The sequence below is a fragment of the Amblyomma mixtum genome, chromosome 5, assembly GCF_055824585.1.
Source record: "Amblyomma mixtum isolate Tamu chromosome 5, ASM5582458v1, whole genome shotgun sequence".
Taxonomy (NCBI): Eukaryota; Metazoa; Arthropoda; class Arachnida; order Ixodida; family Ixodidae; genus Amblyomma; species Amblyomma mixtum.
The window spans coordinates 26,272,859-26,299,895 of record NC_143016.1 but is presented as its reverse complement, the minus strand read 5'-3'; the positions used below and the strand labels follow the sequence as shown (position 1 = coordinate 26,299,895).

General features: G+C 45.5%; 1 protein-coding gene across 1 annotated transcript in view; it reads right to left on the bottom strand.

Annotated features, from left to right (window-relative positions):
- The window catches only part of LOC149341561 (neprilysin-11-like), a 49,172-nt gene extending 34,668 nt beyond the window's left edge, over positions 1 to 14,504 (bottom strand). Inside the window, exons 1-2 of the mRNA XM_089546682.1 lie at positions 14,159 to 14,504; positions 8,994 to 9,217 (exon numbers count right to left, since the gene is read on the bottom strand). Of these exons, the coding sequence (XP_089402808.1) occupies positions 8,994 to 9,217; positions 14,159 to 14,504 (570 nt within the window). The remainder of the gene's footprint in view (positions 1 to 8,993; positions 9,218 to 14,158) is intronic.
- Positions 14,505 to 27,037: the final 12,533 nt, after the last annotated feature.

Genomic DNA, 27,037 nt, shown 5'->3' with positions numbered 1-27,037 from the left:
ATCGATTCTTTTCTCAAGTTTTCTGGTTTCGTAAACTTCCGTTGCGCATTATACAGTGTGAACAGCCCATATTTTCTGTTGGAACGTGGAAAACTTTGACAGTGAGCGAGAGCACAACGAAACGTAAGTTATTGTATAGGCTGCCTGGCGAACAACTCGAATTTGCTGTCGAAACGTGTTTTTGGGATAAAGCAAACTGTGGTGCGAACTAAAACTGCTGCAGGCTGAAAGAAAGGTCTGCCGCGTTCCCCTAAATCACGTCCCGTGTTTGATTTTGTAGCTGTAAACACGCCTTTGAAAACCTGCTGTGCGCGTGGGCGACAGTGTGGTCTATAGGTTTTTCCACCAAGTTCGCCTCTATCACATCCGCTTCGGCAAGTTAGGGAAGCGTCATCACGTTGTTGACAATACCAAGCACGTGCCATCGGGCATGCTTATTTTTGCTCGTCCGCATTGTGCCGGAAAGCTTGTGTCGTCGTGCACTGAAGTGCGCTTGTTTACACGGACTATCAATTGCTACACCCACAAACCTTGCCAACTGCCCTACTGCTCCCACGCCGGTATTGTATACGTAACCCGCTTGGTGAAGATCACCAAAGACGATCTTCACCAAGCGGGTTACGTATACAATACCGGCGTGGGAGCAGTACGGCAAGGAAGCAACAGAGGATATGTCCGTGGCGCATTGTTTTAAACCATGCAGCGACCTGCGTACAGCCCATGCACAGCCTTACGCAAAAAGTACAAACGTAGCAACCACTTGCTGGTTTTTTTCGCCATGAAACTAATATTCATGCTGCTAGTTGTCATTTCGGTACTTGTTTGGTCATTTCAAATTGGCTTTAAGTTTTGTATTACGTGTTGGAACAAGTGGAACTCATCGCCGGAACTTTTAAAGTTATGCACGGCATTCAAAATTATGCACATTGATGGGCGACAACGTATTCGTTTCCATTCTTTCTTGCCCGGAAGGTATTGCTTCTTTTTGCTAGCAGCACTTTGCTAGTTCAACAGATAATGAGACCATAAAAAACGGAAGCAAGATTCGAAGTCTCTTTATACTATGCACAATGATTTCTCGCTGCGTTGCATCGAACTGCCGTTATGACGTGACCTACTGCTATGAGGGCCGTCATTTTTTTTTTTCAGCAGCGATTTGTTTGCTGAAAGTTTAACATAAGCAGCTGGCTGCTGTATTAAGGTATTAAGCTGTTTTCCGGTTTTAGCGCTAACTCTTCCGCTGTAGTGAGATGCACAAGAATTCAAGAAAGGTAGTTAAAGGTGCTCATAGACGCTTACAACACTGAAACAATGAGTTAACTTGTTAGAAGCATAACGAAGGAGGAAAAGCGTTTTTTTTTAGAAGACGAGACTTTTTACTGCAGTCCTGTACGCTCACTCTGGATGAGTTGCTTGTCTTAAGGTCGAGAGAGAACACGTTTAAAACGTAAGTAGCAAGCGAGAACAGTGCCGACGCACGATGCGCCATAAATGTTTGCCTCTTTTCGCTGGCGTAACAGTAGCGATCGGAACATGAGAATGCTCTTCGAGTGCCGTGTAGCTTGTTACAGAAGCGACTTCTTTCAACTTTTCTGACCTAAGTTTCGTAGGGCACTGACGATACGCTAAAAGTGCGTGTTTCGGTGCTGCGATGGCTCCGAGTGATGAAATGATAGCATAATGAACAATTTTAGCGCGCGCGACTACAACTGCAGGCAACACAAAAAGACATTGTGCGAAAGCTAAAGAAAACCATTAGTTTGAAAATCTCTGTACTTTTTACTTTTTTATTTTTTTAGAAAGCTGTATTGTTTTCCTTTGTAACTCTGTAGCTGCCCCTGGCCGGAAGGCAGTGAGTAATTACTCCGTTATACATGAAATTATTGGCTACGGAGGCTTAGGAATAAATAAACTCAGAGACCCCTGCTTCCTGATTGCAGCGCACTGTTATGCCCAGTTTTGATTAGATCTAGGTGTTTGCCGCCGCGGTGGCTCAGTGGTTAGGGTGCTCGGCTGCTGACCCGAAATACGCGGGTTCGATCCCGGCCTCGGCGGTTGAATTTTTTTGGAGGAGAAATTCTAGAGGCCCGTGTACTGTGCGATGTCAGTGCACGTTAAAGAACCCCAGGTGGTCGACATTTCCGGAGCCCTCCACTACGGGGTCTCTCATAGCTTTAGTCGCTTTGGGACGTTAAACCCCACAAACCAACCAAACAGATCTAGGTGTTTCAATTTTTCGTGTTTGGTGTGGACGTTTTCTGACGAATTTTGTTTTCGCTCACGGATAAATAGCTAATAACCCATGAAATGCATATTTGGCAAGGTGTTATGCTTAAATGAAATGCATAATGCACATTTGTTAAACTGGTCAGGAGAGAGGAGGTTATGAAGTTGCAATTTTTTTGCTTTACTCATTTAGCGAAATATAGGAGGTGAAAAACAACGCACAGAAAAACTAGAGAAAAGTAAACTACCAATGGATCCACTGCTTGAGAATAATATTCAAACTGTTTCTGATAAAACAGGTACAGTATATGATTAAATTAATTAGGCCTGTAATAAATTCGGCACGTGAATTTAATATGGGCTGTTTGGTCGTTGGGCGAAAATTTTACTGCGCTGTTGTAAAATATTAGACCTAAATCACCAGCATGCTAGCACTGCATCATTGGTGATTTAAGCTACGTAGAAATTTTCTTACTGGGAACTTTTTACTCTAACTGCTGCTCTCACATTTTTTGTAAGTTGGGAGGCAGGAATATTGATGCTGAATTGTTTCATGTTGCTGCCGGGGTGAAATTTGCACCGAATGGAACTTGCAGTTTGAAGAGGCCAGAAAAACGCTTTTCTTAGGAGGCGAGCCTTATTACAGTCAAGAGCCGCGCTGAAAAGTACTGCTCTAGGAAGGGTACCAGCAGCGAAACTTTACGGCAAGCAACAATTTTATGATAAAACAAAAAACTGTAGAAATAAAGCAAAAACATGTTTTCGCCTTGCGGCTGGGTAAAGCAAGAAGTGCCGCTCTCCTACCATAGAAACGTAGGCTCAAAGACCCTTCGGATTCTCGTGATCAAACAAGGATGGATAGATATTAGGGGCGTCCCCTTTGAAAGGAGACGGTGGTGGGCACCGCCATGCTCACTATTTATTCTTTATATTTATTTAATATGTCATAATTAAAGGTTGAAATTCTCCCTCTTTAGGAGTGAGGCAGCTTTGAAATCTGAAAAGAAAATGGCCAAAAATTGATTTAAAAAAATTGTATCCGCTGGTATGCCTCGTATTTTACGCTGCCCCGAAGTTTCGTTGCTGAATTTTATCCGTATGTACTCTAGAAAATTATTTTGTGAACTGCGGAGGTTCTTCTATGTGGGAAAACGCTCGAACAATGGGCGTTTTTCTCTGTTATGGTTTTATGCCTTGATATTCACGTTTTCGGAACAGATTTCTTTCCGACTGTTTTATATATTTGACCACATCTGTTTTGTTTCACTCCTAACACCATTTTTCACATAAAGACCTTGTTAGTTTTTCATATTTGTGAATTTAAAACTTTTCTTATGAAACTTCTTCCTACTGTAGATGTGCCAACGGACAGTGCATCGAAAAAATTAAAAGCCATAATTTGTGCTCTGCGAAAAAAAAAAATTCAAGACTGTCTTGGTCAACAGCACGGCAGTAGGACCGCAGAGAATGTTCAGCCAGCCATCTGCCGGAATTTCAAAGCTCTGCAGCCTTTTCACAAGGTTCACAGAGAAAATATACATATGCTCAGAAAAATTCACGCAAAAAATGAAGAAATAAAAAAAGTTCCCGAAAGGCGCATCCCCTGTTAAATGCAAATTCTATTGAATTCTGTGCTGTGCTAATTCAGAATCAAGGCACACTCCTGACACCGTCCTTCCGGTGAGGAATTGATAAGGTCAGCATACGAACTTCAGAGTTATTCGGTCACAAAGAACGTCGACACCGTTTGTCCTGGCTAACGCCTGATTACCTTTCTTCGCAATTAGCTGGAACAGGTGGTGCGTAGGTGATCTTACGTGCCCTTTAAAAAAGATTCTAATCAAGTTCTTTAGCGCGCCGAAAACTCGTACCAAGGAAGCAACTTTACCTAGAGTGAAAATGAGATACAGTGATGGCGTTTTTCAGCATTACGCCAGTTTGCTGCGCGTATTTCTCTACAGCTGTTGTGCCTCGACGCTGCTGGAAGGACAACTTTAGAGGGTGCACCTCTCGTCTTCGTAATTGCGGTTGGGCGCGTATGGCGGCGTTCGCAAAGGTGCTCCGCGCAATATAGGGCGCGAGTGCTGACCCTAATTTCTTCCTAAAGAGCTGGCCGTGCCTCCATGCTGAAGTGTTTTTCGTCCCTCGTGAGATGCGCTGACTTGGAAGTCTTGGCTGACATAGAGGTCTTGGAGCAACTACTTAGGAGGCGACTTGTTAGCGTAACGTTCTTCCGTTTCTCAGCTGACTCTTTGCTTATTAATTCATCTCGTGTCTTACTCGTGCACAATAGGCAAATAAGAAAAGAAAATAATAATAAACAAATAAATAAATAAATAAATAAATAAATAAATAAATAAATGAATAAATAAATAAATAAATAAATAAATAAATAAATAAATAAATAAATCTGTTATGTGCTGGTAGTACGATAGCAATAGCATCAGTTCATTCCTTTATCAGAAGAGACGTCATTTCCGTTCTGATGACGCCACTTCCATTCAACCAATGGCGATGCTCCCGTCTTGTGTCGTCACTTTCCTCCAGCCAATGTGAACGCGCCGTTAGGGTGATGCCACTTCCTTTTGATGCATTTTGTACCCACGGGGTATGAAAACAGCCCATGCAAGGACGGAAACTTAGCGCGCAAAAATATTCCATGAACGAAGAGCCCTCTATCATGGAAGCAGAAAAAAGAAAAAGAGAGGCAGTGAGCTCTAGCGGATAACAAAAGCATGGAGTCGTCGTGAGCTTTTAATGAAATTCTGATGCATCCGCTTTCTGTCAAAAACCGAAGCGTTTTCTTTGAGCGTTAATTCTATTACTGTCGCTCACTGAGTACGGGGAGGGATAAACGTACGCTTTTTTTTTTTTTACGCTTGCTGCCTCGTGTGCATGAGTAAGATTGGTGCCGCCGCCCTTAGAAAAGCGGCGATGTCGTTTCGCGATGAAGTATGGCAGCAGGTCATGGCGCCTGTAAAGGTAGGTTCACAGCTCACAGCGCGTAAGACCTTACGTAAGCCAAAGACAAACAAAGGAGAGCAAGCTGGCAGAAAGTACTACTTTTTGTGAAAAAGATCTCTTCGTCGGTTTAGTAGGCATTAAACGTGTGTTTATTCAGCTTAACCTACTAAAGTTTAGCACCCTTTATATTGGGAATGGGCAACAAGGTACCCTTGCTTTGAAAATTTAATTAAATTGTCGCACCGTCGCTCTCGGAAACTTTCTCTGACAAACTACTCTATTTTAGTGGGAGACACGGTTGGGGAAGTTGCTACGCTTGACGCGTGTCACCATGAACACAAGATTAAAGTGAGGACGGATAGAACGGATGGCGGGTACTCACTAGAGCCTGCGCTGCCTGTATCTTGCTTGTCGTAGCGCTAACAGGGAAACAGCTGACAGGCGGTCCCGCCTCACCCAAAGCAATAGGTAAATAAACCTTGCACACTCTTAGTATTCAGTGTAGCTCCGCATGGGGAGTTCAGCGTTCAGAAATTGCTTACAAAGGATGAGAGATGACGTAGCGGAGATGTACGGACTAATTGCCTTGTCCTCCGGTTTTAATTTAATTATTAACGTGAACTAATTTATAGTGTTACTAACAAAACAGAAATGTGAAATATACAAGAAAACCGGCAGCAGACAGCTCGATTTGTTTATAGACAAAATGAGCGTTTTTAAATGTCGGTGAAATGCAAAATCGCCCATGACGGGGTCGTTAAAGAATCCATTCGTAGCCTTCATCTAAGGCTTGACTCGTAACACACAACGTTTCTTTAGCACACAGAAGCTGAATATCCACTACAAATTTAAGTATAAAGTGGGTAGTAATTTAATCCGCCCGGCAGTTTTCCACACATAGGTAGCTTGTGTAAGTTACGGGCTGCAGCGTTAGCTACGCAGATAGAATACGGTACCAAGATAGTTACCTAGCTTTTTTCAACAGTCTTTCGAAACATGCTGCTATGTTCTTGTATAGTTACAACTTACCATATACTTCGCGATTCAACGCATTTATTTATATAAAAAAGTACTTTGCTTATACCGCGAAATCGCAAGTAGCGATGGCGGAGCGCCTTTAGATGTCAGCGGATGTCTGAAGTGCGGCTCCAGTCGCGCCGTCATTTCGAGTGGCCAGACACAAACAATGCAAGGGGGGTTACAGTTCACCTTGTTATCCTAGAAGTTTTATTTGCGTAGCTGAGCCCAACTCCTAAGTGGGCTCTTGTACAGTACGGTCCACTGTTCAAGGGAACATGTGATCGCGTGCCCTCTGCGCTTCGCGAAGTCCTGCCGCCTAGATGCGGCGAGAGTAGGAGGCATCAGGTGCATGCGCGGAATGACCAGCCGTCATGCTTACTGCGTATGCGTCTTGTGCCGACGATTCCCACAAGTTCTCGGCGGCAGCGCTCAGCGAAGCCCGGAGACTACGCGAACGCATGTTCCCTTTAACAATGGACCGTACTGTACATATGCTAATGTGCGGCAGATGTCACTTCACTGCCACTGGATCCACTGACCTGCCTGTAAATTTCTGTAGTGGAAATGGATAGAAAACAGGACGCCACTGGCTACCGGGCTGAATAACTAAATTTAACTATGATTCCTGCTTACAGTTAAGTAATGAAATGTCGACGACAAAGCATCAATGGCTTCTTTAAACGGTGAAAGATTCTGTGAAATCGCTTAATACTACAGGTTCTGCGCGAATACAAGGTGAACTTGCCCTATTTTACAATTTCTTATTCCCTTAATTACACTGAGCACTAACTACGCGAACAAATCGACATGGTTTGCATCGAGCAGTCCGGATAAGCTGGACCGCTACTGGAAAGTACCGGATGCCGGAGACACAAATATATCTATGTCGACGAGGAGAGAAATGACACACCGGTCTCTAAATGCAGATGCCTTCAGAGCCCTTCCACTCTGGATTACATATTCCTAGACGAATAGTAGGCACTACTGCCCTGTAAGTAGTTTTCAAGAATAATGCTTGCATAGACATTGTGCGCTCGCTTGAATAGCGCTAAATAATGGATATTCATGCCATAGGCAAACTAATGAGCGCTTGGGACACCTCTACCATCGTCCTCATTATTTGTCGCCCATGCAATCACCGCTGACGTTGAATGGATTCCAGAATCCCACACCTCATTCAACCCTGCACAGCTTACGACATCCCGCCATGCTCACTCCCACAACTTCTATGAAACTCGACCCCGTGCTCCTGTACAAAACCATCGGTGCCCTCCTATGGTGCTCTTTTATGCTTATGTTTTAATTAGATCATTGCTTGGTGTTAGTGATAAGGTACCTTTAGGCAGCAGTCGTAAAATGATTTAAACCGTTTCGCGCAGTTATTTCCAGTGTCTGAGTTTTCGTGCGTACTTTTTGGTTCGTACAAATTCACCTACTCACAAGTTCATTTTTATCTAGTGTAATATTCATTTTTATCTAGGGTAATAAGGAGCAACTGGGCGGCGGTTGCCGTGGAAACCACCCGATGGGTCGTTATCTTGGAAGGACGAGCAGTGTTATTATGGATGGAGACTTTATGGCGAGAGCGTAGGAAGGCGTAACCAGAGGATGGTTACAACGGTAACCGTCCAAAAGGTGGTTACCGTGGAAGGGGGAGGGTGTGGTGGAAGCGGAGAATTCCCCAACCAGAGGATGGTTACCGTGGAAATAGGAGGGTATGACGACAGTGTGAGAACGTGCAACTGGTATACGTGGTTGCCATGAAAACGAGCTGGAAGGTGGCTACCCTATATGAAGAACGAGAGTTGCCGTGGTAGGAGAATACGACGAGAGGAGGAAGGTATGACGAGAGTGTAGGAAGGCACACAATGGTGACCATCCGGAACGTGGGTACCGCGGAAGGAGGAGGGAGGGAATGGCAAGCACGGTCCGTCTGCGGCACCTGCTGATAAATGCGCTGCCCGTGGAAAGGATTATCTGCGGTCCTGCGCTTCTAGAATGGCGGACTGGTGAGGAGACAGAGACGAAAAGCAACTATGTTTAGACAACTAAAAAGAGCGCCCGAGAACTATATAACGGGTGTCCCAAAATGACTGATGAAATTTGAAAATCAATAAAAAAAAGACGGAATGAGATAGAATTGTATTGTTTGCGGCCTTACGCTTAGGAAATCAGGGAATTTTATCTCTTCAAAATTCAAATTTGGTTTACATTTCCACCAACAGTTAGCGGGTATTTTCTTTGGAAACTGCTTCTCGTTTCAACAAAACTGTGTTCCAGGCGCTGGAACTCTAACACAACAAACACCCGCTGTTCAACGGAATAAACCATTTTGGTACAGCGGAATTGCAATTTCAATAGCACACGCTACCAGCTTGACGGCGAACTACGGAATGACGAGCTCAAATATGCTCCGTTTTAGCTATACCTTTTCCAGATCGCCTGCAGCGCCACGTGTTGATGGAATTGTAAACTAAATTTGAATTTTGAAGGGATAAAATTCCATGATTTCCTAAGCGTAAGGCCGGAAACAATACAACTCTATTTCATTTCGTCTTTTTTTATTTATTTTAAAAATCCATCAGTCATTTTTGGGACACCCGGTATATGTGAAGTCGCGCTCATTTTTTGACCTCAGCATATCGTATTATAAATACTTTAATAGCTTTCGCTGAATCTCGCGTAAGCCAGTGGTAACCATCCTGTCATTTTTTTTCCTGTCGTGCGAAAGATTTGCCCGTTGGCACACATGGTTTCTTGGAGCAGAAAATGGCGGGCGGTACCTCCAAGTCGAAGAGCACGGGCATGCCCCAGTCCAGAGCCAGAGACACGCCGAAGTCGAAGATGTCGAAGCGCACGCCAGGCTCCACGTACGGCCACTGGAAAGGGAATCCCTGGAGCATCGTGTAGAAGGGCGTCAGGTCGTGTAGCTTGAGGACGTACGTTGTCAAGCAATAGCGCAGGGCCTCCCCGGCATACTCGACGACGGATAGGTTTCTCGTGTTCCCTGGACACACAGTCGGAGAGACATTTTCCTGTTTACGCGCTACCATTGATATTGAAATATGACAACATCTCTTATTGTGTTACTTCCCTCTTACCTTTGAGGCTCCAATGCTCAGATCGCGATGGATATATTTTGCTAAGAGGGAGCACTGCCTGGGAGTTTAACGTCGCTTTGTTTGGGAGCAAAGTGCGCAATTTCTTCCCGCCATCGTTCGCCAAGCAGTTCGAAGGTAGCTTCATTGAAAGCGCGCCAACATTCTGCAGCCTCCCACTTCACAAACGTTTCCACAACGTTTTCAAGCTGACAGAACTGCCTACGGCAATGAAGGAATGGTTTTCGAAACTGCTTCTAGCAGGTTTCGGTTCGGCGCTTCTAGATGTTATATACAAAACCTTTCGCTTACTGCCAATGATAAGAACGTGCAATAATTATGGCTGTCAGATTTATACTGATTCTTCAGCCTGGAGAAATGATTCAGAGGAAAGGAAATACATGATGAGCTTGTCTAAACCACACCAACCGCCCATGCTTGAAGCTCGAAATTAATTAACCGGGTAACTAAAAAAAAAAACTTATGCGCATTCTTTATTTCTCGTTGGGACAAAAAATAAAGTGGCACAAATGCAATTTCGCACTGAAAAAAAATGTTTTGGCAACCTAACCTGAGCTATCTTCGAACGCGAAAACATCCCAAGGACGAGTCCCAGCTAATGGTCCGCACCGATCTAATATGTCCTCCTTTAACCTCCTCCAGTTCATTATCGATATTTTGCTTAGAATCATCACTGTAGGATTTTTTCCTCCACGAAACTTCCTGCCAGGACGAAACTGGTAGTCTTTAACCAAACTAGGTTTGGTTTGGTTTGGTTTATGGGGTTTTACGTCCCAAAGCGACTAAGGCTATGACAGACGCCGTAGTGGAGGGCTCCGGAAATTTCGACCACCTGGGGTTCTTTAACGTGCACTGACATCGCACAGTACACGGTCCTCGAATTTCTCCTCCAAAGAAATTCAGCCGCCGCGGCCGGGATCGAACCCGCGTCTTTCGGGACAGCCGCCGAGCACCATAGCCACTGAGCCACCGCGGCGGCTCCCAAACTAGGAAAACAAGGCTCAGACCGCTTCATCTCTGCCTAATGGTCTTTGGTGCGAGTAAGATTGCTACGTGCAGCTGATGCTGGTGAAGAAGCGACGGTGAAAAACCAGATTCTTTCCTGTGGAACTTGCGCCTATAAAAGGATTGGAAAAAAAATTCTGAAGTGGCGAAGCTGACTGGCACTGACAGCGACAGTCGTGTCGTCGTACGCTCCAGAAAAGGACGTTCTGACGGGTTGTTGGGCAGAGTGTTTCTTCATAGGGCTCTGCTTATGTCTGCTTCTCAATTTTGCGCTTGCGTCGTGTGCTTACGGCATTCTCCGGGCTGGTTATCGTGACAGCTTCTGAAAACGCTGCACGCATCGAAGCGCGGGAGAGGTTTGACACCACGAGTGCGCCTCTCCCCGGCGCAGAGAAATAGCGGCGCCTGTCTGTTCGAAGCGTGAAGTAAACAGACAGAATGAAAGAGGCAATTTTCTCGGAGGAGATGCCGGAAGTTGGTGAATTTGGCTTTGACAGCAGCGAACAAGGTGCCGCCATTTTCAGCTCTGGGCCCTCGGGGCGGAAGTTCTAACAAGTAACTTTTCTTTCCTCAAGGCGGTGTAAAATAAACCACATTTCACATTCGTAAACTGAAGGTCCTTGATGGTTAATTCTTTCTATCAATTTTTTAGCAGCTGTGTAGTTCTCGTGCCTTTTTCTGCGTGTCTTCTTAGTTCCTCTTCTTTTTGTAACCTTAAACTATCAGAAATGCCAGCTGCTGCCTTGCACTACGGATCCTGAGCCCAGTCAACTTATAAACTGCAACTGTTACACCTGGATGCCGTCCAGTATTCTAGAAAAATAAAGAATTCAATTAAAAGAAAATTGCATTTGCGCTGTATCTCTCAAAAACTCGTGGGGTTCACAGGTAGTGATCATTTCCACATATGTTAGAAAGGCGTGCAAGGTTCGGGCTGCGGAGTGCAACAACGGGGGAATTAGCACATTCAAATAAACCATACAAAATGACCTCACTGTTTAAACGACAGCAGCAGGTTTTAACGCAATACATGCGAAAAGTCGAGCTTAGAATAACAGAAAAGTCGCCAAGCATGCTGGTACCACCATGTGCTCTTGAATTTAGGCCAGCGCCGCGCCGTTATAAGCCACGTTTATATGAATACGATAGAAGTCGACTCCAGTCCGCTTTTTGAGTGAAAGTGTAAAAACATGAAGGAAGAGAGTAGCGGACGAGTCGCGCCATTCCCTTTCAAAACGTGCTATTTCCCTCAAAACGTGGACTGGAGTCGACTTCTGTCGCATTATTGTAACCGCGGCTATAGTGACGCTTTAAATTAACGTCAATTTGTAGGCTATTGGGCCTAAACGTTCCCATGGACCGCGGACTGAGCGAGTTGATAGGGGGCAAATGATGACAACAATCAACGGGTACTGGTATACTCTCATGGAGCGCATTGTAAACAAATGTGATGGAATAAATCAGCGAAAACAATTTTGTAATGCGTAACTGCACTTAATATTAAACAGCTTGCTTTTCAAACCTTTGTGCGTCCCAAGCTTGAGTATGCTAACGCTATTTTTGATCCGCACTACAATAATCTTACTAACGCCCTCGAATTGGTTCAGAACCGCGCAACACGATTCATTCTATCTAATTATCCCTACCACTCAAGCATCTCAGCACTAAAAGCTCGAATCAACTTGCCCCCCCCCCCCTACCCCCCCCCCCCCCCCCCCCCCCTAGCCTCACGTCGTAAGATAGCACGTCTTAACCTTTTTCATAAATTTTTCCATTCTTTGCCTCTTGATAACCCCTACATAAAAAGAGCCCACCGCATCGCCCGGTTCAGCCACAGTAACGCAGTGTATCCCCTACAAGCCCATACTGTGACATTTCAGCAGTCATTTTTTCATCGTACTGCACGAGACTGGAATGACCTGCAAACCGAAGTTGCCATTATCATCAACCCACTAGTATTCAAGCGGAGCATCGCCAACCTTTCATCTTAACATTTTTTACCATTGTTTGCCAGATACCGTCCACTCCCTCATGTAATGTCTCAACCGAGACCTTTGAGGAAATAAATAAATAAATAAATATCGTACTCTGCGACCCAATATGATCGGCAGTACGTGCATTTGTGGGCCGAGCTAGAGACGGCAGCAAGTTGGGCCATTTATTTTTGTTCATCTTTTCACTTATGCACGCGCTGATGCACAACGGCGCAAACAACGCAAGAACGAAGGAGGTATTCGTTAAAGAGAACGCAAAAAGGGCGCGGCACCCAATTCCTCTACAGTCTTTCCTAATGAACACAGCGCAGAAATGGAAACATTCGGAGATCACCCCTTAAGCAGTGCGCACACAGCTTTGCTGAAAAAGTATAAATACTGCCTCGAATAAAAACAAGAGCATGCTGCGCTCTACCCGCCCCCGTGTGAAGCTGTGTAATATCATGAATTCTTTATAAAGCGCGGAATGCAATGCGATCGTCGAGACGGCGTGCAGGTCGTACTAAGGGCAAGTGTACGTGTGAAGTGTCTAGAAATACTTGCATATTTGTCGCTTACGAAAACCTTCTAACACGAGCACAGTTTTTCTTTAGGATATGTCTAGAGAGTTGCCGTGCAGCTAGGTCTACCCCTTCTTTTTCGCATGCGTAGTATTTGCCAAAAATATGCGGCTGAATTTGTGAATGGGCCGACCCACCCTTTGTAGGCTGGCTGTGCTATGGGACATCGGCTGTGTCGCTAGCGTTCCAGAAAGGGAGAACGAAGCCGAGTTTCTTTCGGCAACTGCGCACTAGAAACAGCTTTACATGTCACTAGTGTATGTATGTACTGTATGGATGTATGAATGTACGTGCTTCATTTACTTTTTTTTTTTTTTGCCGCCGCGGTGGCTCAGTGGCTATGGTGCTCGGCTGCTGGCCCGAAAGACGTGGGTTCGATCCCGGCCGCGGCGGCTGAATTTCTTTGGAGGAGAAATTCGAGGCCCGTGTACTGTGCGATGTCAGTGCACGTTAAAGAACCCCAGGTGGTCTAAATTGTCCAGAGCCCTCCACTAACAGCGTCTCTCATAGCCTTAGTCGCTTTGGGACGTTAAACCCCATAAAACCAAACCATTTACTTTTGGCCACACTTTTACGACGTATGTATGTACGTACGTACATACGCACACACGTCATAAAGGCGTGGACAAAAGTAAACGGAGCACACTATTGTCTTCTAACACTTCTCACGCATGGCCTAATTAGTGCATGGACTGCACCTATAGTACGTGCATGACGGTAGTGAACGCAAGTGCGCTTTCTCAAGGCCAAACGATATTCCCAGGAGGTTTCTAGGTACTGTCGTTGTCAAAAATATACAGCCCAATGGGTTTGCTTCCAAGCCGTGCAGCGAGGCTCTTAAGCACATTTGACAGTCCTAAGCTTGGGAGGGTTGAGGGCTTAAGTTCCTCCTGCCTTCGCGAGATTAGGGTTCCAGTGTATGCAAGAGAAGCTGCGCTTCAGTGCTCAGAGGCAGACCCCTTGGGCTGTATATTTTTCACAAAGACAGTATGTACAGTCTGTCAAAAGTAACCAGGCTGCATGGTTTGCTTCTAGCTCGTACAGTGGAGTCCTTCCAGTTTCCCTGAAGCTGAAATGCTCGTTAAAGGTAAGGAATGGGGGTCTTCTTACCTTCAAAAACCTTTCGGTCTTTAGGGAAGCCACAAGGGCTGCACTATACAAGCTAGAAGCAAACCATGCAGCCTGGTTACTTTTCACAAAGACTGTATGTACATAATCCATACATGTGCGTGAGTGTGTCTGTGTGTGTGCGCGCGGTGCGAGCCCTTACTCTGTCGGGTGAGCGCCAGCTTCTCGATGGCTGCCGACAGCAGGTCGGTGTGAAGGCGCACGAACTCGTTGGAGAGGCCTGGGTGGCTGCGGCCCCAGCGACCGCACACGAAGCGGTAGAAGTCCTCGCACGGGTCGGCTGCCCAGTCGAGCGACACGCGCACCTCCTCGCCGTAGTCGTAGCGGCGCCACTCGCGACCGCGGCGCCACCAGCGGCCAACGGCCCTGCCTCGCCCCGACGCTCCGGAGGAGGAAGACAGCCCGGTGCGAAGCGCCTCACCGAGGCTGCGCCACCTGCTCGTAGAGCCATTGTGTGGGCAGACTTTACTGGCGGTAGTGTACACCATACTCGCCCAATTCACTCTCGGTGTGCTGTGCATAGACGATACAAACAACATCTGTTGCGCTCCTAGCGGAGAGCGCGGGAGTTAGGCGTCGGTGAAGGCACCGCCGCTTCCTCCGACGGCGCGAGATGGTCGCCCAGCTCTTCGGCGTTACGTCACGCATGACGTCACACGGAGTTCATGGCACCGCCGCGTCACGGCAAAGGCTTGAAAGAGCAAGCAGTATTGCTTTCGCAATAAAACAGTGCTCCTAGAGCTCAGAGTTCACTTGATTACTTGATTTCATGCTAACAAATAGCGCTGTAGAGTACATGGGCGAGGATGTACAGGACAACGCTAAATGCAGGCCTGTCCATCCTCGGTCCGTGTCTTTCACTGCGCTATGTGTTGCGATGAAGAAGGAATAGTCGGCTAGCGTCATCGCATCACTCTGCGCATATCACTCCTACTACACCGTGCACAGGGCCGTTGAGAGGAAAAAGGTGATGGAAACACGGTGGAGTAAAGAAAAACGTGCACAACAGTGCAATGTGCAGCACTATGAGGTTGTTATAACAGTATTTGCGGAGTCCACATTATAAAGTGCCCTGCATAATATTTTTAATACGTGAGTTATTTAATGTTCGCAAAAAAAGTCAATGGGAAGAAGCACACTAGCTTTGCTAGCGCTGCTTGTTCAGCTTCAAGCATTTCTTGTTTATGTTCATTGAAGCCTAACTGGCGCATCTCTGAAACGAATTAGTGAGTAATTTGTGTGTTTTTTTTACGAATGTTGCGGATTGAGGCACTAGGAAGGAGAAGTTCTCGGAAGTCAAGGAGGAACGTTTAGAGCAACTCATTCTGGGAAAATGAATACAACGAGAGACCAATGAAATCCCCCGTTGTTAAGGCTATTACTTGCCTCCAAAACACGCAGAGCGCGAGAGAGCGAATTGGCTTTTTATTTGTTTTTACCCTTACCGCACGAGCACAGGGGACAAACTTTAGTCCTGTTTCGCACGTACCGCAGTAACCTACGCACATCCTGTAACACTATTGGTGCGATATCTAGCAAAAGGTGACGTCGCCAATGATGTCATCAAAAGAGCGCACGCGCAGGCGTCGTCTGTAGCTGATGAGTGGGAGCAGCAGGAGTGGGAGCGGCAGGAGTGGCAGGGTGCGGAGAAGCGTTGACGCAAGTTAGCGAAGGAGCGTGAGTCATCAAATGAACATCCAGTAAGCGAAGGAGAAACGATTACCGATCGAAATTTGATTGAGTGACTCCAAAGCGTTCAGCGTTACTATGGAATAGGTGTCTATATAAGCTGCACCACGCACACATCAACATCGCCACGCTTGCACATCAGCCGTGTCGAATAAACGTCGTAAAGCAGATTAAACAGCATCCAAATAGGATTCTCAGCAGTAGACAGCGCTGATGCCAGGTACTTTTGCCACTATTGGATATTTTCCGATTTCGACCAGGCTGTTAAGACTGTGCAACGACCACGCTGGCGTGGCTCTCAAGCAGGTTACACGATTGGGTAAGTACCTCATAACTTTGCTTTATTTCGGTATAATTTAATTCATTCTATACTTTGCTCCGTTCCATTTAGACGGTGCTATTTTGAAGCTGACCAACTGGTTCGGAACAATCCGAATGAAAGCTGGATTGCTTCCCTGAACATGGCAAGCAAGTAACTTTCGAAACTGCGGTAAATTATTTTGCCGCTATTAGCCGCGTACAAAAGGAAGAGAACGTTAAGTGATAATGGCCGCTGATCCTTCCTGAAAAAGAAGAATAACTTAAGCGTTAACTATAACTTAAGCGTTCCAATAATTTACCAAAGTATCTACAGCCATCAGGCACAAGAACCAGCTATGTCACGATTGCATAAATATGCAATAATATGCACGGATCTATGCCTCTCATATTATGCTGAGAAGCGCAGACGAAACGACCTGTCTAGAAAGGCACGTGGCCCCAAAACGAGAGCAGCGAGATAGAATCCCCGAAGGACCACAGCTCAATATGCAGAAAGCTATTATGAAAGAATAAGGCACTTATCTTCCGAACTGCGACGCGTGTTCACTCTGCCTTGGGAGGAAGATCTGGAAACCCCTGGTATTCCGCCCACGTCTACGTCCCTTTTAACATGAGAGCAGTTTCAAATACCATGTCAGTTGCTTTAGCTCGACAAAGTACATTAAGTAAAGCCTTTCAAATTTGCGTCACACCGCTTTTAAAACACATCAGAACACTACGCTGAATACTACAACGCAAATTTCAAAAAACACAAATCATGCAGTGACTTTTAGCTAGTGTATGCAAATACCACGATCCATGTTTCTAGGTAAAAGGTCCAGCGAAGTAGATTTTTATAAACCAGTTGTAAAGAAATATGTTGCCGCAAAGTAGAAAAAATTTAATGTATGCGTGTCCGTGCTTTAGTTCGGTCCGAGAGTACTTATGGATAAAGAGCTCGAAACACAAAAGCTACGAATCCATCCCTTTCCGTCACTCAAGCCGTTCCAGTAACAGTGGCTCTGGTCGCATAGAGGTTTAGTGAGTACCGCATGGGACACATGAGACAGAAGTTACATCTAGTGAAGGGGCTTTCCATAACTACGAGGTTTTGAAATACGAACGCATCCGGTGAAACTCTAGAAGCCAGGATTAAGAAAACTAAATCAAGCATAGCAGCTTACATATCAAGCACAGACGATTCGTCATGCGCACACTGCGCTTGCATTATTATTCCTTTTCTACCTTTTAGAACTCTGTTCGTTTTTTTTTTTTGTTTTGTGAACTTTCTTCCTTGCGTAGTTTCGTCATCGGTCCATCGTTCTGAACAAGTCTGACTCGGTAGTAGATTTCGCAGTACCTGAAATCTCCGGCCTACTACATCCATTATCCCTAGTTATTTAGAGCATGTCTGGGCCTGTTCGCTTCCAGGCTAGTGAATTGTAAGTGGAGCGGAATGTTCATTTCGTTACATTACGTCCCTAGGGAATATCCTATGATTTAAAAGTGAAGGTCATGGATTCACCGGACCGTTTACAGCCACGACACTCTAGTGGGGCTTCCCAGCGTGAAACAGCTCACTGTGATATTCGACGCGTTATAGACAGTATAAGTGTGCTTTTCTGGGCTGGGTCTTATACGCACGAGGTTTTTGTTTGAAGTACGGTATGTTTCCAGCTATACACCGATTGATGAGGAATCCCGCACATAGTTCTCGTCTGCCCGCTAATCTGCGATAGCGTAGTAGAAATGGGCGTGGACAGGGCATGTAATGCGAAGGCAAAATAACCGATGGCCCTTAAGAGTAACGGAATGGATTCCAAGAGAAGGCAAGCGTAAGGGGGGGGGGGGGGGGGGGGCAGAAAGGTGGGCGGGTGAGGTTGATAAGTTCCGCGGGGATAGGGTGGGCGCAGCTGGCACAGGACAGGGTTGACTGGAGATATATGGAAGAGGGTTTTGCCTTGCGCGTAGTGAGGTTGACGATGATGATACAGAGTGGAAGCGGCGCATACTGCGAAATTTTTTTCATCTTGATGCTCCAGTGGCGCCTTGATTTTCAATAAGGCGAGTACTGTGCAAGGCACGGTGAAAAGCATAGTTGGGTTTACCATGCGCGTTATTTTGCCCTCGCACAGTCTAAAATATTCATGACGCAACAAAACACTCAGCGATGGTGTCCATTCTTTTGATACGCATCGAAATATTCCTTTTAAATTTTGTCCGCCGCTCGCATCTAGTAGTTAAGATTGCCATAGAAAACCGTAGGGGAACGTGTTTGACGATAGCAAAAGTGTGAATAGCAACAAAAAATGCAAGCCTGCCGAGTGGAGATCTGAGGATATATTGATTGTTACTGTGACATCTTAGGATAGATGAAAAAATTGCGCTCATATACTGTTTACTGCTGAAAATTGCGCCTGTGAACAATTTCTTGGTATGTTCATCTATTAAAAGCGCTTTAAGTTATGATAATATAGCCTCTATTGAACATTACCTTTTCTCAAAATAGCTGTCAGCACAACCCTTTCATTTGTTCACTTGCGCACACTTGTACAGAAACACATCTATACGCGAGCTAAGTACGTGACATGCTTTTTCATGTGTTCCGCGAGTTTTTTTTTATTCTGTCCTTAATCTGCAACGCAATACCAAAGCACTTTTATATTTGGTAAGTGTGATAGTTTTGTATGTCGCATGGTGGCCATAGTATTTTCGTTACTGGAAATATGACGTACTGTGTGGTACTTACCAAACTGCAACAGTATTAGCTGTCATGAGTATTAATTTGCATTGATTCCTGTGTAACATTTGGAAACGAAAGTAAAACATGGCTTTGCGTGATTTGCCTCATCGTTGGTCATCTTCGTCTTTCTTTCTAATTTCTTTTTATTTGGCGGGGGGGGGGGGGGGGGGGGTCGGTGACGTGGGGAGGGGGCACAGAAATGCTCATATCCGAGCAGCAGAAAAGGGGACCCCTTCTTGCAAATGCTTTCAGCTGTTACTTCCAACTATAATTGAAATGCGGATTTTTATTGTTTAAATCGGTTGTCTTGGAGACGCATAGCCTCTTTAATAGATTTTCAAATTCGATGAAAAGGTTATTTCATTGTTTCTTCATTGCGCATGTCTTTTTTTTTTTTTCAGAACCCTCGCTTCTGCACAATTCGTGTCTTATTCGACGGTTCAGGCAAGCCTGGTAATGAGTGAGACTGGTTGCGTCCGGCGTGAGCTGCCTATTAGGCTGCCGAAAACACCGAATGTGGTAGTCTGAAATACACAATAGAGGACTCTGATAAAGCTTTCGTAAGCTGCGCAAAACCAGGTTTGGCGTATAAGCTAATGGCCTGCTTGCGTTCAGGAAACTACAGGCTGGCGCGCAGAGTACACGATAGAGCACTATGAATGAGGTAGTGGCCACGTCCATGCAATAATTTCTGGCCTCGTCTCCTCTAATGGATGCGATGGATGATTCACTGTTCTCTATTCCGACCTGAAGTCCCCGCACAGATAGGCTTGTCGCTAAGTGGCGACGCGGTGGTCCTCCGCTCCCGCTACTCTACTCCCAAGCCTATCCTGAGCTCCTAGCGTAGTCCGCCATTTGGGTCCCGAATTGATCGGCCGGAGCCTGGCCGCGCTAACAACGTCGTTGTGGCAGCGTCACGTGTTTGCCTTTTGTTGCTGCGACGCGCGTACCCACGTCGGCAAACTGCATTGGGAAGAACACGGCGGCCGGAAACAATTCGCCGCCGGAAGTGGGCCGCTGTTCAATAAAAGGCACTATCACTATCGCCGCTGCTAATGTTACCCCTGCTCATCTTAAAAGAAGAAAAGAAAAAGCTCATCTGGGCAGATTACCCCAGCCATGCAGGAGCGGAAGGCTAGGCTGAACTTACGGCTTCCGCATTTTCTCTTTTTAATCACAGTTCTTCGCGAATGCTTAACCTTTTTTACGTCATGAAACACGATGCTCAGGTCTTTGTGTCAATGGTCACCAGTAAGGCGCACTGTGAATTAAAAAAACTAGCGCGTATTACGGTACAGTTTTGAAAGGAGCTGCTCTCGAGAGCCGTACGATTTCCACGCGCTATACAGCAATGCGCGAAAAGCTGCCTGAAGGGGTGGATGGAGAAGTCTAATGAGAGTTAATAGGTTCCCTTGGAATTGTGTAAAACGGGTTAACATTTTTGGCGGGGGTCCTCCGTGTCTTGTTAATGGAGAAGAATAGACATCTGGGCAAGTTGGTTCGGTGTCATTTTAAATTTGCCAGCGTAAAGGACAAGGACGTGAAGTAGACACGACAAGCGCTGACTCGAGTGCGAGTCAGCGCTTGCCGTGTCTACCTAATGTTTTTGTATTTCGCGCTGGTAAACTTAGAATGGCTTCGTTTATGCTTGGGTGTAAAACAACGCGACTAAATGGCACGGCACACTTTTGGTATGCATAAGAACTTGCTTTAGAGCAATTGCCACTTGCATACCTTAGCGCACACTCACAGCGGCCAGACAGGACAGATTACATCTGGGTGAAGTGATGCGAAGACGTTAATAGAACATGGAAAAGAGACCAAGAGACACAGCAGACTATGCATGAAGATAATCAATGCAGAATGCATCTCCAAGCACCATCTTTTGGTCAGTTTTCGGATGTTAAGTCACTAGTTCATTTTCTGCATGCTTTAAACGTGCTTCCAGCTTTTACATGTATAGTTTGCTGGCACTGAACAGTGCTAACCCTAACAGCCTAAATTATAAAGCTCATAGCCACATGAAGATACTGCCGTCAGATACCCACCGGTCAGAGTCGGACCCAATTTCTCTCAAAGCGATGAGCCGAGGCATATAAGGCAGAACTATGGCGAATGTCATCGAAGAAATCAGAACGAATGCCCCCGCCACGGCAGCCGTCTTGAATCGAAGTGGGAGTGATGAAGGGCGAAACTTCGATACCATGGCTTGGAGCTCACCGTGGTTGCTCTTCGGGAGCTAAATGAAAGGAAAAATGCGTGAGTTGTTTTAATGTGCTGTTGTCGAAAAAAATTCAGCGGACATGTCAGTAACATAAACAGGCAAGTAATTAACATGAAAAAGTGGGAAGTGTGTAACTACCAGTATTTAGCAGCACTATGCATACAAGGCCATAGGTAAAGATCGGATAGGAGACGCGCTTAAGGAGCATGGGGAAAAGGCTGTCTCATATTTTTGTTTTCTGCTAAAAAAAAAGCTGTACCGACAGGCCGGTATTCATTACCACTATCTCATTCATCACTGGTTCTTATTAAGACATCAGCAGGCTAGATGTACTGTGGCTTCTTTTTGAGATGGAAGCTTTCTGTGTCTGGCCTGTAGCGGCTGTCTTGGTATGCCATCTTAGTAACCGATATTTTTTTATTGCGAAAGCAATACTGCTAGCACTTTTCTTCCGTCGGTGGAGGTCGTTCTTTCGCTCCGGCGCAGCTGCGGCGCACGACCACGTGACAGCGTGACGTCACGACCATAGGAGAGCAGGAGCCCCAACTCGTCTCTTCGGCCGTAGTCGTTCCTTCGCTCGGCGCGGCGGCTACCACGTGACGGCCTCCTCGGCCCGCCGCGTGAGGGCGCTCGCTAGGACAGGATAAACGGGGCGCCACAGGCGCGCCCAACTCGTCTCATCGATGGAGGCTCATTATGTTAATTAATTAATGGAATTAAATAAATAAATTACTTATTTAAGAGAACCGGGGGCCCAACTCGTCTCATCGCTGGAGGCTCATTAATTCAATCAATTAATTAATTCAGTCAATAGATAAATTATTTATTGACTGAATTAATTAACCAGATTAATCGATTAATTATTTTGGTTGATAATATTAATTTTATTGATTTAATTAATTGTACTTGATGCCGAAGAAGCATCTATGAGTAGTCCGGAGCGATATAATCACAAGAGAAGAAAACGCCGTGCGGAAGAAACGCCGGAACAGAAAGAAGAGCGGCTTGCTAAAAGAAGAGTGCAGTATACAGCCAAGAAGAAAGAGCAGAGCATTGTGGTGATTCGAGACGGTGACATCGTGGCTCAGTGACGTGAAGAACAAGAGATAAGAGTTGGCGAGTTCGAGTCTGCTACGCGTGAATTCGAGAAACGAAACTACCAGCAGAACCAAGCGCAGCCAGGTGTTATTGCTTTCGCAATCAGCCAGGCTTAACCAAGCTAAGCCTTCAGCAAATTTTTAGATGCGTGGCGTTCTCAACTGCTCTGATGCATGTGTCATGGTACCTCTACTTCGAGGGCGCTGCATACATCTACCTTTATGCGATCGCCGAGCACAAAGCTAAAGGCATGCAGACCTGCCAGCACACTTCAAGTCAGTTTGAAAAGCTATGCTTTTCGAAATCTTTATTTTTTTTCGATGACAGCCTGGTCTTGAACTGGAGTACACGACGAGCCAGCAGGGTACCGAGACCTCTCGTAAATCGGCCAGATTTCTTTCATATCCATCAATGCCAACTTGTCAAGTTAACTGGGTGCACAAAAGTCTAAGGCGCCAAGTGATTCTTCCGGACCGGTGCATTATGCTGGCACCTCGGAACGGCCAACCCGTGTTGCGTGTGTTCTCGCATTAAGAGATGACGGCGCCAGCAGCAGAAAAAAAAGAGCAACCATTGGCAGGGGTGATCTATTAAGAATAATGCTCTTCGACCACTCCGCGTTTTTATATCTAGGCATTATAAGCTATAGTGGTCATCTAAATCGTTTGAACACAAAACTAAAGAAAAAGGTCTGCGGGCACTTAGTTTTCAGGCGCCTTCTATTTCTCTGTACTCCGTCTCATATTTGACTGTGATCGGAGAGAAACCTACGGGGCATACTGAAAGGATGATGATGAATGGATGTCTAAAAGCCTTTAGGCTGTGAGGCACTCAGTGGGTGCACAAACTATAACAAGAAACTCGAGATGAGTTGAGAGCAAGTAAATGGAACAGCCCTGGATGAAAGCTAACCTGATTCTTCGACACCATTGCCTAAATGACAAGGACGTGCATGCACTTAACAGACGTCTCATTTCACACATCATGCATTGCACGTGTGCGAATACACATCGCTAAAAACACGCAGCGAAAGTTTTAGCTTCGTTTTTCGGCGGCCAACAATCACTGCGTAAAAAAAAAGAACTGAGGGGAACACTTCAGATCGGCCTTAAGGGAATGACACGATAGCGTTAATGGGTCAATATTCATATATGCGGAAATGGTAATTCTCGGCTTTACTTTCACAGATCGACGGAAGTCCACAGTACCACTCCTGTGCAGTGGTACAGCGGTCAAGCGATGCGCCACTGCCCTGCGATGGCAGGTGCTGCCACCAGTGGGGCTCGTGAGACCCAGGTTGCTCTTCCCGAGCAACCTCTCGTGACCGATCATTAAATAAACTGCCACCTCCCACGGTGGCCACTTTGCTCACAATCCGGTGGGCAGGATGTGATGACGCACAAGGTCATGGGACCTAGGTGGCCCACCTATACTGCCTGAGCTGCCGGTTGCTGCCTTTGCTGTTGCTGCCTTTGTCGGAAGTGACTGGTAGGGCTTGTGAGACCCACACTGCCCTGCCTGAACTCTCATAGTGCGCCACCTGCCAACCGTAGCAGGTGCAGGCTTCACATAGAACCATCTCGTCTGGTGACGTCATTGATGACGTCACTGCCCGCCAGAAATTCAGAATTATTCTGGGCGACGGGTGATGGTCGCCGCAGGCTTTTACTTCGGTGGGGCTTCAATGTCGTTGCATAAAAGAATTGTCGCGCGCGACTAAGGCCTCTGCAATAAAAAAATTAGGTAAAAATACAGGCGTGATAGGCCGTGATTCCGGGTACGTATAGATTCGATGAAATACATTTTGAAGTGCGAGAATCGCGTCGAGATGTCGTCAGTTAACAAAGTGGCACATCGGCTGCGATGCCCTTCTCACCAGCGTTGCGATGGTGCATCGTGTCGGTGTGTCGTGGCACCATCTCATTTGGTTGCAGTAAGGCCGGCGGGTCGTTAAGGCGCTGTCGATTAAATACATTTGCAGTTTCTTTGGTAAATAGCCCCCCCCCCCCCCCCCCCTCTCGAGGCAGGTTCCTTCCTTTAGTTTAGGGGGTCGCTTTGTTTGCGCACCTTTGGAAACGTGACCTCGCGATTTTTCGTGTGGGTGCGGTTTGCGGATGCGGGGCATACGGACGCCGGCGAGGACGGCCATTTTGAACACCTTGGCACGCACTATATTTATCCCAAAGATATTTCTCCCAGTCGGTTCCCGTGTTCCGGTCGGGGTGCGCCACTAGGGATTCCACGAAAGCTTTGTATGCGTGAGTGGGCGGTAGCGGATGATATGGTGAGCTTCCTCTCAGGAAATGGGGAACAGAAATTGGTTTGGGCTATTTCTGGCATTGGATTTCCTGTTCTAGATGGAGCGGGCTTGACAGTACGACGAAGTGGAGCCGCTCGGGTGCCGAGTCTGACAGCACGCTGCGCTGGCAGGGGAAGTACGCACGAACTTACGCACGCTGTGGTCGAATGTGATAGGCACTGCTTATCTTCATCTCTGATTTGCACGTTTCTTAGTACTGTATTGAACTGTAAATCAAAACCTATCGCGGCGGGTCAGGGAAAGGTTGCGAACACTGGTATAAAAGCACGATCTGATACGGCGATTTTGTCATGTGTGGTAATAAACACACGATAGCATTGCGCATCAGCTGGAAACAAGCTGTATGAAACAAGCGAATAATTAAAGATCAAACTGCAGTTGAAAACCTACAGATGAATGTGCATCGACGTTACGTCACTGATTTCGGAGCATTCTTTCGCAAAATGTATGTTCTCACATGCCATTAATTACAGCATTTAAATAGCCCATAGGACATGGGGTGGAGTGGTCAAACATTGGGGGCGATTCAGACCTTCAACATAAGGATGATATTAAGATTTACGAAGTCGTACAATGGTTCCCGAAGGGAGGCTTTCTTCGGAAACTAGGAACAATAAATCAGGAGCTACAATTACAAATGTGAGCTTACGTGAAAGCGATGTGCGACCATCTGAGCACCGGACGTCAAGTGTGAACTTCTTCTTCCTTTCCTTCTTGAGTTGTTATAAATACAAGGTACTGTTTTGGTGCGTTAGGCTATGATAGGAGCGCAGCCGTTATTACGAAGCTCGCCTCATGCGGAAAGGAAGACACTGTAGGGTCGAAAACTTTATATGCGGTTTTGTGGTAGGCAGGATATAGGGTTTATTATCAATGCGTTCACAAACAAAAATGCAGACAAACAAACAAACGAGCAAGCAAACAAAAAAAAAACAAGCTCATACCCGATTGCCCCGCCGCGGTGGCTCAGTGGCTATGGTGCTCGGCTGCTGACCCGAAAGACGCGGGTTCGATCCCGGCCGCGGCGGCTTTATTTCTTTGGAGGAGAAATTCTAGAGGCCCGTGTACTGTGCGATGTCAGTGCACGTTAAAGAACCCCAGGTGGTCGAAATTTCCGGAGCCCTCCACTACGGCGTCCCTCATAGCCTAAGTTGCTTCGGGACGTTAAACCCCAACAAACAAACAAACAAACAAACAAACAAACAAACAAACAAACAAACAAACAAACAAACAAACAAACAAACAAACAAACAAACAAACAAACAAACAAACAAACAAACAAACAAACAAACAAACAAACAAACAAACAAACAAACAAACAAACAAACAAACAAACAAACAAACAAACAAACAAACAAACAAACAAACAAACAAACAAACAAACAAACAAACAAACAAACAAACAAACAAACAAACAAACAAACAAACAAACAAACAAACAAACAAACAAACAAACAAACAAACAAACAAACAAACAAACAAACAAACAAACAAACAAACAAACAAACAAACAAACAAACAAACAAACAAACAAACAAACAAACAAACAAACAAACAAACAAACAAACAAACAAACAAACAAACAAACAAACAAACAAACAAACAAACAAACAAACAAACAAACAAACAAACAAACAAACAAACAAACAAACAAACAAACAAACAAACAAACAAACAAACAAACAAACAAACAAACAAACAAACAAACAAACAAACAAACAAACAAACAAACAAACAAACAAACAAACAAACAAACAAACAAACAAACAAACAAACAAACAAACAAACAAACAAACAAACAAACAAACAAACAAACAAACAAACAAACAAACAAACAAACAAACAAACAAACAAACAAACAAACAAACAAACAAACAAACAAACAAACAAACAAACAAACAAACAAACAAACAAACAAACAAACAAACAAACAAACAAACAAACAAACAAACAAACAAACAAACAAACAAACAAACAAACAAACAAACCGATCGACGCGAGAACAACAAGCTTACCATGCTCACGCTGGAAAGAACTACCTTGAGTAAATTTTACGCCTGCAGCTGTATTAAGGACTTTCTGTTATTTAATGGCATCACCGCTCAACGAAGATATGTTCAAGGAAGGCTTGAGCTGTATGTGACATGTGATCTGTGGAGCTGTCGCATATGTGGGGGAAGTCAATGATAACGCTTAGAGAAGGAGCGCGTTGCGTGAGACAGATTAAAAAATACAGAGACCAGCTGCTAAAATCCATTCCCTTCATCCATTGAACCAGTGCATTGCATGCGCATTAGGTTGCATTGAATGCAGATACAGCGAGAATAAATAAGAAAGTGCGTCGCACACAGCTTGAGCCGCTTTGGAACGTTAAACCCCATAAAACCAATATGAAAGTGTTTATTTTACGGTCAACCTATTGGGGCAAAAATGTCTTGCCAAAGTTCATATCTGCAAGCTTATGCACAGGCGGTGGCTGAGCGATTTACTCCAGCGGTATACTTCCCTCGCGGCAGTTTACGCGATAAACAGACGCAGCCTTTATCGCTTGCGTTGCCGTAAATCGTAGAGACAACGCCTGCGTCGCTGGTCTGTCGCATTTTAAGCGGCAGTGCACCCGGCTCAGTGATCTGTTCGTTTGTAGGCG